General features: G+C 39.7%; 1 protein-coding gene across 7 annotated transcripts in view; it reads right to left on the bottom strand.

The window, feature by feature from the left end:
* The window catches only part of LOC147016548 (palmitoyltransferase ZDHHC1-like), a 129,978-nt gene that overhangs the window by 3,483 nt on the left and 111,819 nt on the right, over positions 1-14,676 (bottom strand). For 6 of the 7 annotated variants that reach the window (XM_085845287.1, XM_085845289.1, XM_085845285.1 and 3 more), the window contains one exon: positions 1,256-1,364. The exons of the other annotated variant lie outside the window; for it this stretch is intronic. In XM_085845287.1, coding sequence (XP_085701413.1) covers positions 1,256-1,364 — 109 coding nt within the window. The remainder of the gene's footprint in view (positions 1-1,255; positions 1,365-14,676) is intronic. 7 annotated transcript variants of the gene reach the window in all.

Here is a 14,676-nt window from a genome sequence, read left to right as displayed (position 1 = left end):
GTAGTCTTGGGATAGACAATGACAATGTGGTTCACAGTATGAACTTCATGAAGTGATATGTCACTGTGAGACATTTGAAATTATATTTTGTTTATATCTTGTATGGAATATATTGTTTGTGTTTCAAAGTCACTGTCTTCAACAAAAAGCTTTACCGTAACTATTGGGGAGGCAACTTTGCAGTGATTGTACCCTCCCCTCCCCCACCCCCCAACCCCCAACGCAAGTCGGGGGCCAAATTTTCCCCACTCTTTCCTGCTGCCCGGATTTGTCAGGGCAGTGCGTTCACATTCAAAATGCCAACTTCATGGACCGGCCCACTGCCTCTTGTCTCTGCCATCTCTCTCGCTCTCTCTCTCTCTCTCGCTCTCTCACACCCTCTGCTCTCTCTCTCTCTCTCTCTCTCTCTCTCTCTCTCTCTCTCTCTCTCTCTCTCTCTCTCTCTCTCTCTCTCTCTCTCTCTCTCTCTCTCTCTCTCTCTCTCTCTCTCTCTCTCTCTCTCTCTCTCTCTCTCTCTCTCGCGGCCCTGGCCTTTACCAAGGCATGAGTAAACACCATCTTAGATGTGAGAAATCGCTTGGTCTCTTCTGGGAGATTGATCGGCTATATCTGTGTCACGGGCCTCGTTGAGCAGACCTGTCTGGGGCTAAACAACAACAAGCTTCACCAAAAATATTTGTCACATATGAAAGAGCAATACATATCATATCTGTATTATCATGGTTCAAATTGCTTGTAATGATTGGGGTAAGTTATCCATATATTTCACCACAAATTAAAGCACACCTTTGAAGCTACAACCATAATTAATGCGTCATTGTGATCGGATATTAATGCAATATCATGTGGAAATGTCATAAGACTTATTTATTAAAGGCAGCCCACCCATCAGAATAGCAAGATAAATGGCTTTATTCCAAAAGCAAAATAATCGGCAGTTGTAGAAATGACTTACCTGCATTTCCAGTGTGGTTATGTGCTGTTTTGTGTTTCTTTTTTTTCCTACTACTCTTTAATGCCATTTATACTTGCCCTCAGCTTCTTTAAACCTTCATTGATGATCATTAAGGTAAAACAATGTCATCAATAAATCATCATTAACACTCAAAACGTCAGCATGATGCCAAGAAACAAAACCTCATTCTGCTTGTTATAACGACTTGATGTGAGACATGATATAACAATTAAACGCAACATATAAAATTTATTGTGGAACCCTTAATTGGCTTAAGTATTACAATATTGGTTGCCTCACCGTGCGCAATGGCATTGTGAGTGAAGCCGTCACTATCACCAGTATTGTTCTTGAATCTTGACTTGCTTCGTTTCTCTCTCCTTCCAGGATCCATCTGCTGCTTCTCATCCTGCATTTGCAAAATCCACCACTTATTTACTTGGTCAACAAGACCTGTCCTTGCAGAAAGTGACTTTTTTAGTCTATTGCAAAGAAGCAATACAATTTAAACTCTTTAGACAGTTGTAGCTTGCAAATGCAGGACAGATGTAGTTTGCAAAAAGGTATGTACTACACATCCAAGTAACTTGGCCAAATTCATAATTCTTTCCATACAAGAGAAAGAGGAGAGGGAGGAAGGGGAGAGGGAGGAAGGGGAGAGGGAGGAAGGGGAGAGGGAGGAAGGGGAGAGGGAGGAAGGGGAGAGGCAGGGAAGAGAGAGGAAAGAAGGAGGGAGGGTAGAAGAAGCTAGAAAGGGGTAAAGAGGGAGGAAGGCGGGGGGAGAGAGAGACGTCTCCCCAAATGTTGCTATACACTGCAGGAGGAAGGGGTGTGAGGAGGAGGTGAGAGAAAGAGAAAGAGAAAGGGAGAGAGAGAAAAAAAAAAGATAGAAAGGTGAGGGGTGGAGGTAGGGTTAGCAAAGAGAATGACATGTTATGCTTAATGACCAAATACACACACACACACACACACACACACACACACACACACACACACACACACACACACACACACACACACAACAAATTAATATCAGAACAGCTGTACACATGACGGCACAACAGAGTTTATAAAGTATTCTACTGGCACATCTGCAAAAACTTTGATGTCCCAGTTCCAGAAAATTTGTGAGAACATGAACCAAAAGTAATCACTGAAAACAGGGAAGTACCAACCGCTCACATACTATATAATGATCCCATTGAGCATGAACATTCAAAACAAAGCATTGTGACCGGATAACCTACTTCGGTACAAAAAAAAGGAAAAAAAGCATTGTTGATTGAGGTGTTAATACCAGTGATCTTGGACTAAACGATGTATAAATAAAGAAAATGACCAAACACCAAGACATCAAGAATGAAGTGAGAAGATCCTGGAAGCTGAAGAATGCCAAAGTTGTACCAGTGATAGCTGGAGCTAAGGGAATGATGACGAAGGATGTCACAGAGATATTAAAAACCATCCTTGGGAATATTACTACAAACAAACTACAGTTGCAAGCTGACTGGGGCTAAGCGCCGATCCTGAAGAGAGCCCTCAACACAAATCTTTGAGAAAGAAAACTTCACAGCTTGGTCCATGAATCGTGACCCCTTACCGAAATGAAGGTGGATATTTTAAGCCTACCCTGGGAGGCCTTCATTCCACATTCTGAAACCTGCATATGTATATACAAATCAACGACACACACACACACACACACACACACACACACACACACACACACACACACACACACACACACACACACACACACACACACACACACACACACACACACACACACACACACACACTTTGAGACCTTGGGTGTGAACATTTAAAACCCATGCTATTTTTCTGGCAAAGGTCTGCATGCATGCTTGAAGATGCAGCGACATTTGCACCCCACTGTTCGGCTGACTCCGAATTTGATTCGTACATGCTCATCCCAACAGAAAGGGAAGGTTGGGGAGCAGGGCTAAGGGTGTGAGATAAAGGGAGGGAAGAGGAAAGGGTGGGAAGAGGGGAAGGGTCAGAAACAGAGGGAGAAGTCAGAGTGGGAGTGAGGGGTAGGGTTGGGAGGAAGAAAGAGGGGCAGGTGGGATAGGGGTGAGAGAGGCAGATGGGTGAAGAAGGGAGAGGGGGTGAGGGATTCCGGCAGATGTGACTTCCAGTTTATCGTCCATCCGAGAGACGGCACACACATTGATGAATCACCCTGCCTGTCAAACATTGGGATGAGAGTTTTAGCTGGGTCGGGATTCAAATCCAGGCTTCACAGAGCAAGCACGCATACCCTCTTGGCTTTCCCGCCATAGTGTGGCGATTCATTATTTCATCAGTGAAAAGATGTTTTACTCATTGTGATCACATTATTTATTTTTCCTTCCCACTTCTGGTATAGAACCGCGGTATCACCTTTGAAACTTAAACTCGTGCCTCGTGGCTTTACCAAACAAGACGATTGAAGAACCTAAAAAAACAAACAAACATTTAACTACCTCTGCCACCAAAGGTGAAGGAGGTTATGTATGCTTCCACCCCTCTCTGTCTGTTTGTTTGTTTGTCTGTGTGCTGGATATCTCAAAAAGTTGGAGACAGATCCAAATGAAATTTGGTGGGCAGGTTCGGTGTTTGACAAGGACGAACTAATTAAATTTTGATGAAGATACAGATCCGCATCCGACTACTCGTATTTTTAAAGTGATTCTTCATCAATGAGAGAGATATGTAGAATGATATTTCAAAAATGTATTGGGCTCGATATGTTCTCGTGGATCAGGCATTGCGTGGTGGAAGTATGCGCTCTACCGAGTGCCCTTCTAGTTTTATATGTATCGATGTTGAATCGACGGGTCGTATAATGGAGGAACAAAACGGGAACGTCGTGAACAATAAAATTTCGCATTTTCAGCGAGCTACCGCCTGTTCCACCGCAGAACAACATGTGGCCAACAAAGCATGCGAATGTCCCAGAACTTTGTTCAAGTCAATCGATATACAGTATCCAATGACAGTGCAAATATTGTAGAGCGCCCGCCAAGTGGCTTAAGCACTCCAACGGAAAGGTTGACAAGAAACGGTTCGCTTGGCATGCCAATAGCAATCACCGAACTGTCATGTTAAACATACACCTCCCAGAAATGCCGAAAATGTCAAATATTTCCGAATTCGACAAATTAACACTTTTTTAGGAATCACAACTGCTTGTTAGTTCTATTCTGGAGCTTAGATTATGTTATTCTTCTTAGTTGAAGAGATTCTCATGGTTATCGCACGTGCGAAATTGAAATAAAGCAACGGATGCTGGCATCTCCTGGCGTTTATAAGCATTGCAATGAACCCAGCGATTCATAGCTACGATGATCAGGCATTCGATAACATGAGTGAGGAAAGTGGAAAAAAAAAAACATCGTCAAGAAATCGTTCTGGCCTGTTCCAAGTCAAGGCATGGTTGAGCAGGCCAAAAAACATGGCGGCTTCAGACCCCAGCAATGTTACCTTGGATACTCCCTATCGGGAGTGGTGACCGAGGATGCGCCTGATAAAGCATATAATTAAATAAGGCCATTAAATATCTTCAAAAAGGGTGTTTTAATTAACCCAAACATCCAATTTTCACTCATGCACTTCCTTGGAGTTTTCTTGGTATGCATGCAAAGTTTCAGGCTGCTCAGTTTCATGGTTTTGGAGTTATGGAGGAGACACACTGACACACTGACATTTATTCATACACACACACACACACACACACACACACACACACACACACACACACACACACACACACACACACACACACACACACACACACACACACACACATATATATATATATATATACATATACAAATACTAGTGGGGTACCCATGCTATGCACGGAAGGAGGCTGAACAGTTTATTTGGAAGGACACTTACTGCAGCTGACCACAACAGAAGTAATGTGGGTAATATTTCTATGATGTGAGAATGGCGAAATTGCAAATGTCGAATCTGCGAATGTCACAGGTGGAACCCCTCACAAAATTTCCTCAATGTGCTTGAAACTTAATCTCGATATTTCCATTCCAATCACAAATTAATACCGTACCATTAATATAACAAAATGCAAACACTCAAATGGTAAACAAATATAGACGCCGTCCTCACGTGACATCCAATACAGACTAATCTGCTGATGAGAAAGGGCGGATACAAAACACTTCATACGGATCGGAAATTAAAATCACAATTGTATTTGAGAAATTTATGAAATCTCCCACACACCTTACAATGGACAAAAGCGGGGTTGTTCGGGTGAAAACTCAAAATCACAATTGTATTGAGATATTATCAAACCAGCAGATGATTCTGCTGAACCCGTGATTGTGTTTGCTTCCATGTCAGGAGCAGTTTCGTATGGATACGTCAAATTCATAATTGTATTGAGGTATTTATGAAACCTCCCACCCACCTTAGGACATCTATGGGACCCCAAAGCATTCCACAGTAGGTTTGACAGGGCTAGCCACAAAACTGAGGGAGTAGTTGGGGGATGGGGGGACGGACGGACGGACAGATGGATGCAGGGAGCGATTTGTAAAATTTCCAGTGGGAGGGGTGGGGGGGGGAGATAAAATTGACAGATATCATGGTTTTTTTTGTTATTTCTGACTTTTACAACTTACAAGCCCTACATAACAATTTCAACATAAAGCTGAAAAGTCACATTACAATTCATAAATAGCCCCATGGGGGACTGATGCTTATTTCCACAACAGGCGGGGTACAAATGAGGTATTAGAGAGAAGGGGCCATGTCCCCTTCCCCTTCTTGAAGTGGTATGTTATGGGGAGCACAACTTAAGAGTTTGGTCTGCATATGGTTGTCGGTTTCTGAGAAGATTTTAAAATAAATTACCTGAATTTCAGGAGAAACCCCATTTTTCAGCCTCTTATAGGGGGGCGGATCTACATGGGGAGCACAACCCGTGAGACCTTACTGTTCTGATGTATCATAGCAAATTTTGTCCATGTTGGTCAGGTAGTTTGTGAAAGGATGTTTTAGTCAAATGTGAACCGGTGTATGTTCGGACAGACAACGGGACCCACTCTATGAGTTTATTTCGGAGAAATAAGCTAAAAATAGGACCACTGGACCTGTAACTTATCTGAGCCCCATCCTAATTTTGTAACTCAAATTTGGTAACATTTTGACTGGTGGATTTGGAAAAGGGGATTTTTAAAGGAATTAATGCGATTTTCCCAAAAGTTGACTAAATCGGCCATTTTGACAGACTTCCGGTCATGTGATCGGCATTACTTCAGCAATTTAACATAACTACCCTGGCCTAATGTTGGAACCTACATTTTGTAGCATTCTGACTGGTAGGTTTGGAGAAGAAGATTGATGAAGGAATTTACTAAGTCGGCCATTTTCACATACTTGAAGTCATGTGACTTCAAGTATGTGAAAGCTTTGCAATCCCTGTTACCAGTCAGGAGCAGAATGTTGCTGCCAAATTTCAGCCGGACTGGCCCAGCAGTTTGGCCAGAGAAGTCAAAATAGGAGACGGACAGACAGATGGTGCGCAATGACAATACCTTATCCAGATAAGCTTAAGATACCTTATCCAGATAAATGACAATAAATTCCAGCTAAAAATCGACACAAATACAACAATACAGGAGCTCAACAACGATGCATCAAACAAATACCTCGGAGTAGTAGTGGACCACCAAATATGTCACAAACCAATGCGCAAAACAATTACCAAATAATACCTGCGTAGAACAAGGCTGATCGTGAAAAAATACCTTTATCAAAGTAATAAATTCAAAGCGATAAACCAACTTGCAATACCAGTATTCCAGTACAGCTGTGGAATAATAAACTGGCCACAATCAGAAATCAACAACCGAGAAATCAAAACAAGTAAACTCCTCACCATCCACAAAATGTTCGACAGAAATTAGTGCATCCCGATAATGTACCTGCCGAGACGAAGGAGGTGGTAGTGGCCTATGGAACTCAACGAAGTGCACACAAAATGACAACTGAAGGATTGACTGAATATGTGAAAGGTGCAACAGATGACCAAATCCAATTTGTAAGTGCACATAAAGATAACAAACCAGAGAAGGTATCCCTAACCCACCTTGCAAAAAATTTCCAAAGACAGCTGCGAATGGAAGATGTCACAAATGAAACATCAATTAATACAGCCCCAACGATTGCAAAAAGAGATGAAAGAAAAAGTTAGAACGAAATATTAACAGACATATAATGGCATCTGGGAAAACAATAAAAGAGCAGGAAGGTATATCAAAAAACGTTGGACAAAGAAGGCTCATTGGAATGACTAAGACGTTAGCTCAATTGGGATGGAGAACGAATCATTACAAATGCTCAAGGACACGACATCCGTGGCTTTTAGAAAATGGCAGGACTGAGTCAATTGAACAGGTGTAGGTTTTGCAAAGTAGAAATAGAAAGTACAAGCCACCTCAGATTGGGATGTGAGAAACTAATTTCAGAACAGCTGTACAAACAAAGGACCAAGGTATGTGGAGTAATCCATGAGCACATCTGCAGAAATTTCAATATCCCAGTTCCACAAAACTCATGGAAACACAAAAACAGAGCCGAACCTTGAAAATTAACAAGTAATGGTCATGTGTGATGAGATGATCCCATCAAGTGTAAACATTGCAAACAAAGCATTATGTCTGGACATAGTGCTGAAACAAAAAAAAGGAAAAGTCAGCATTGTTGATTGAGGTTTCAGTTCCCAATGACATTGGACTTGATGTTACAGAAAACAGGAAAATGACGAAACAAGCCGGTAGGCAACATGGGTGGTTGCGACATAATTGCATACTAGTCATAGTTTTTGACGGATCGGGCTGAAATTTTTTGACAAAGAGGTTTATTATAGTGCGCATAAAAGCCTGGAAGCGCATTTTTGATTTTCGAAAAAATTAATTTTTTGGGATTTTTCTAAAATTTCAAAGTCCCGTTGCTAAGCAATGGTGGTGTCCATAGCAACGGTGCTCAAAAGCATAGAACTAGATCCTGGTATGAACCTGCCTGTCAAGTTTCATCAAAATTGGCTGACTCCTCTGGCCTCCAGAGCTGTCCATTACATACAAACAAACAACAACAAAAAATGACGGTAAATAGACACCCTATTTTTGAAGGACTACCATTTGAAAAATAAAACCTAAATCAAAAATCGGCTGGAGTAAAATTTTCTAAATATCTCGAAGTGTTTAATTCGGAAGTCTCGTTTCTCCACATTTAAAACTGTCGGACAAGTATTGAAAATACCGTACGCGGTTTTTTGGCCAATGCATAGCAACGGGTGGTTGCTTAGCAACGAAACTCAAATGCGCACACTCCCAGCCCATATGGCACCTGTTAGCCAAGTTTCATCGAAATCGGTTTGCTGGTTTGTGCTGTGGAGCCTCGCGTTGCAGACACACACACACACACACACACACACACACACACACACACACACACACACACACACACACACACACACACACACAGGGAAAACCTGACAATAAGGGTACTCTCGCGACCACCCAATATCAGGATCTGAAAAACAAGGTCAAGAGGACATGGAAATTGAAGAAAGCTGTAACCCTCAGGAGGGAAAAAATGGGAATTTGGAAGGAGGAGGGAAAAAATGGGAATTTGGAAGGAGGAGGGATTGGGGTAGTGTGGCCGGGCGGGGGGGGGGGACTTAAGTAGAGGTTAACCTCTAGAAAGTTTTCAGACCCTATGACTTTTTCACATTTTGTTGTGTTCCAGCCTGAATTTTATCATGGATTATATTTAAAAAAATTTTTATCGCTGATCTCCACAAAATACCTCCAAATACAACAGATAGCAAGGCAGAAAAAAAAAACAACAAAAAAACAACTGGTGATGCCAGCAATACAATAAACCAAAATCAGCAGTTTGAAAACAATCCGAAAAAGTTCTACCGAGAGCTAGGGAAACAGAAACAAAATGTGACAACTTCCTTTAAAAAAATGAGAGGACCGAGAAAAATTTTGGAAAGGTATGTATGAAGCCAAAAACACAACACAAGAAGGAAGCATTGTGGAGACGACACTTGGAAAATAGAAAGTAACAGCTCGAGGAAATACACCCACTGACAATTGACGAAGAAAAAAATTAGAGAACATCTCGCAAAAGAACCGAACTTCAAATGCCCAGGCCCGGATGGGATTCCAAACTTCTAGCGAAAGCATTTACATGCTCTCCACCCTCACTACGCTCGATCATTTAACAAGCTCATCCAAGGGAAACAGTTAATTGATGAATGGCTCACAGAAGGCAACACTCTTCTAATTCTCAAATCTGAAGAAACCTATCTACCCAACAAATATAGACCAATAACATGCCTACCAACAACATACTAACATTTAATAGGTATAATCACCGATGCAATTTACGACCATGTCACTCAACAAGGAGCTTTCGAGGCAGAGCAGAAAGGATGAAAGAGAGGATGTTATGGAACAATAGACAATAGAGTGTTAAATCAAAACCATACTCGAACTTATCCAAAACAAACCAACGTATCTAAAGCTTGGATAGATTACAAAAAGCCTTTGACTGTGTCTCACATTCATGGATTATAAAATGCATGCATGGATACAAAATTGACCCTAGGTAGTCACACTGATTGAGAAAGCAATGACGCTCTGGGACACAACTCTGATACTACCTTACCTGGAATGAAAGATTGAAATCCCAGCAGTAAAGATATGACATGGTATCTTACAAGGTGACAGTCTTTCCCCCCTCCTGTTTTATCTGGCTTTGGACCCACTGAGTAACCTCAGAAATGAACAAGGACACGGATACAATCTGATATGTAACAGAAAAATGACTAAAGAAACAAGAAAGGTGACACACCTACTGTACAGGGATGATCTCAAACTTTTCACCCCAAATGATAAGTATTGCAATATAGCTGTGAAATTATAAAATGGCCACAATTGGAGATCAATAATAATTTAAACACCAAAACAAGGAAACTTCTAGCTATTCACAAGATGTTCTACAAAAACCAATGCATCTTATAACCGAGGTTATATTTACCGAGGCGAGAGGGAGGAGGTGATTTGATGGAGCTTAACCAAGTGCACAGAACATCGTGTGTCAGACCAGCAGAATATATGAAGAGCTCAACAGACTACCGGATGAGATTTGTACAGGAGCAAGGAAACAACAGACCAGAAAAAGGATCCTTCATCCATTTAGCAACAAATTTCTAAAGACAGGTTCAATTTATGGATACTACACAGGCAAACGAAACAGAAGCAAACACAGCCCCAACCATTGCAAAGAAAAAAAAATTACCCCCGTGTGGGGGTGATGGTCATCTCTATAATACCACAAGTTCTCAATGTTCAGTTCAGGTAACCGCGAAACAGTCCAAACTAACCGTTTAGATTGAAATAGTTCACAGAGATACACTAGGATAATACTACTAATGACATAATTAATAAATATGTATTGTTCATTTAGTACCCAGACTAACACATCAGAATCACCAGTAAGTGCAATACGTGGTTTTCCGGTCCGTCCACTCTCTGAGGACATTTCACTTACGGTTGTAGAAAAAAACCGAAAAAATAGGCTTAGCTCTCGGAGATTATGATAATCCTGTAGATTATTCTTCACTGATTTTAATGCAACTTTCAGAATGAAAATTGGTCAAGTATTTATAGAGATATTGAGGTTTGAAAAATCGTTAGAGCTACCAAATTAATTAATTATTAATTCCACAGAAGTTTCGTGACACTGCACAAAGTAACATGTCAGGTATGAAAAAACATTTTGTATGCCAGATTCATTAATTATTAATTCATTAATTATGGAATGTACTCATTGATATATTAATCAGAAAGCCCAAAGCATGTAGCATAATTTATCACTTATCCCCTCATCTGGGATCCGTGGCCTCGCCCCACAGCCTGCAGCCCTATGTCCGCAGGTGATTATGTTAGATATCGGCACAATCGAGAGAAGCCTGCGAATCATCCCTGCTGATGCACTGAATTGATGCAATCGTTCGGCCAGAATATTCGTTGTCAAGATGTTGCGTGATTAAATCACCAATACAGTCACTCAAATTTATACCGCCGACATACTTCTTAACAACCACTTTCGCCCCAGAAACCACAGTCAATCTGAACCACGCTGGCCACTGCTCAGACGCCATGACCGGACTACTGCACAGTTCTACTACGCAGTTTGGTTAAAGATGACTCGGAATTTTGGCGCGCGCGCACAAAATTATATTTTGAAAATAAATGCTGACGTTTACATTTCGGGTTTTGAAACTTTTGCACCTTCGGCGGAAAATGTATAAATATAAAAGGCTAAAAATGTGTTTTATATTTATATTTCATTTCTCCTTCCTTCTTTGCGAATCACATCGGCGTTTTTGGCCATCTTCCAGATCACGTGACGATCAAACGGGAAGGAAATTCAAAAATCTGTCTGGTTAGATACAAGATAATATTTTTTACTATCATAATCAATAAACAGTTGCCGAATATCTTGTAGAATGGCAGACTAGATAGGTTTTGAAAATGGCAATTTTTATAACTTACGTGACCTCGTCCCTGACCTTGAACCCAGAAAAAAGTTATATCGTTGTGCAACACTCATCGACCTCCACCCACATACTAAGCTTCATCAAGATCGGAAAGAAAAATTGTTAACAGACGTATGGACGGACGTACGGACATCTGGTCCGCTTTATTAGGTCATCTCGATAGAGATGACCAAACAAGGAAAATTACAAAAAACAAGCTCAAATGAGCCAAGATCCTAGTCCTCTTAATGATGATGCCATAAAAACGAATATGACGTCATTGTGATGTATCAGGTTTGCGATAAATTATCTGTGCTAATGCCCGGCTTGATTCCCACAAACAAAATTCAAACAGCTTGCCTAGTTTCGGAGAAAATGGTATAGGCGATTTCCATTAGCGGCGATATTATGATATCAACCTTTTTTCTAGGAAGAATTTCCAAAATTGGAGATGGTTACTGTCTGCGCGTGGGCTTTCTGCATATACATTGCAAGTTTCACGAAGATCCGATGAAAACTCTGGGTTATGAAACAAAAAATGACAAAAAATAGGAATGAGGTCATAAAAATTTATATGACGTCATAGTGATGTATCATATGTGCAGTAATTAATCTCTGCTAATGTCCTGTTCGATTCCCGCAAACAGAATTCAAAAAGCTTGCCAAGTTTCGGAGATAATTTTTTAGGCGATTTCCATTAGCGGAGATATTTTGAAGTCATAACTTTTTTTCTAGGAGAAATTTTCAAAATCGGAGGTGCTTACTGTCTGTGCAGGGTATTTTTACATATATATGCCAAGTTTCAGGAAGTTTCAATGAAAACTGTAGGCTGTGAAACAAAAAAAGTCCACAAGAAGAAGATGAAGAACAACAACGTGAGTAAGACTTAGAGATCCTCCACGAGGATCTAAAAACATCAGCAGATATACTCCGACAAATGGGAGAATAACAAAGGAGTAGGAGGATTTAAAAAGAGCTCGATAGAACAGGGATTGACAAGGAAGGCTCTTTGGATTGATGAAGTCAAATTCATTGGGATGGAGAACGAGTCATCATCAATGCCCAAGACCAAGGACATTACACGAATACATTTAAGAAAATGATGGGATTGAGTCAATTGGACAAACGCAGGTTTTGTAGGGGAGAAACAGAAAGTACCAGTCACCTCCTTTTGGGGTGTGAAAAACTCATGTCAGAACAGCTGCACACAGAAAGACATGACAGCATCTGCAGAGTAATCCACCGGCACATCTGTAAACATTCAAACATCCCGGTCCCAAAACAATCATGGAAACACAAACCAGAGCTGATCCTCGAAGATGAACAAGTAATGATCATGTGTGACGAGATGATCCCGTCAAGTGTTAGTAGATGATAAATGGGGTTTCTGGGACTCCCATTCAAATGAATGGGGGAAAAGGGAAAAACTTTCTAACTCAAGCCCCAAAAGCCCAAAATAGGACTGATTTTCTCCCCACCTATCCCCTTACCTCCCATAGAAGCAAATGTAAAATTGAGACTGAAAGATTGAGACTTACTGATTAAAGCACTTCTTCCCTTTTATATTTTCATTCCACTCAAAGAGCGAACCAACGAATATTTGCCCATGTTCTACTTTAGGGAATAACTTCATTTTCTTATAACATTCATTTCCATTGAGTATATTCACAAAGAATAACTTGGAACTTGGTTCTTTGTATAAGTGTCTTTGTTGAGCAGAAATCAAATGATAAACCTCTCTTAATGCTCTTATTTGACCACCTCCTGAGCCACATATCATTTTGAGATTGCAGTAAATTGTTTTTCCATTGTTCAATTGATAACCACCAAAGTTTTCAGTCCATTCAAGGATATTAGTTTTTTTCTTTATATCCTCCAACTTATTTGTAATTAAATTTATCTGCTTAATTTGTAATCTGCTTTTACCCCGGTTATTTCTTCAACTAGACTTATTTGATATTTCTCACATTCTTTTTTTCCCATTTAAATACCAAGGCTGATTAAATCTCCACTCTTTGGTTTGGCTATTGCTTGGTTCTATCATTTATAAATCAGTAAAAAGATGGCGGTAGCCTGTTAAAATTCCCAACCCAATATCTTAACACTTATACTTATAACCTTAAGGGAGACTATTGATTCCATTCTCTAAAATATATATATATATATATATATATATTATCATCAAAAGCTCCTAATGCTTTCTTATTTATATCTTCTGTATATAATTGATGTTTGTAACTTCTTATTGTATTCATTTTTCTGTACTCTTCCTTCTTTAAGGTTAAACAGTTGTAATAATGTTTAAAGTTTATTGTTTCCTTGATTATATTTTTCTTTATTCCCTTTTGCTTCTTATCACACCTTTCAATGGTATTATTATCAATATACGTGAAAGCATAAGACTTTGATCTCAATCCTATAAATTCACTCATGACCTTCCCACCCAATTCATCTTTAAACTTACCAATAACCTTTTCATTCTTTGATGAAAACAACACATCACCTGACATAATTACTTGTATCATATATATCAATATTATCAATCATATCCTCATATACATCACTTGTCTTAATTTCTAATATAAAACTATCTGTATCCACATATAACAATGACACATTATCCTTATACTTTGATTTAAAATTATTATAGTAATAGTCATACATTAACGACTTTGACAAGTCAAGAATTGATGTTCCTATATAAATCGGTTTATCCATTTCAATACTCTCTTTTTTCAAATGAATAGCACAAAAGTTCTCTGAAAACACCTCTGCTCGCTCAAAACTTGGTCTATGAATTAACTTTGAAGCCTGTTTCCAAGATGTAGCAAGTCTTATGTTTTGTCGATTCCTAACATTTTCCATAGTCTTTCCAAATACAGCATTATTCATTAATTTATAAAAGTCCTTCTCAAAATCTGTTTTTGCTTCTGTTCACCTTTTTGTATTAAAATCAATAAACTTCTTCAACCAATGACTTTGTTTAAATTTCAAAATCCTATGAATTTTCCTCAATCTCAACCCAGCAGGTAAATATTGTCTCAAGTTCCTTTGATGCAAAACATAACTTTCATCATTTAATGTAGTAAGTAATTTTTCTGGAGATTTACCTTTTATATTAAATGACTGTTGG

Source organism: Eptatretus burgeri, chromosome 11 (genome assembly GCF_056783735.1).
Source record: "Eptatretus burgeri isolate ZD-2024b chromosome 11, Ebu_testis_v1, whole genome shotgun sequence".
In the NCBI taxonomy this organism is placed as follows: Eukaryota; Metazoa; Chordata; class Myxini; order Myxiniformes; family Myxinidae; genus Eptatretus; species Eptatretus burgeri.
The sequence above is the reverse complement of the archived record's forward strand: the minus strand, read 5'-3'. Positions and strand labels throughout refer to the sequence as shown.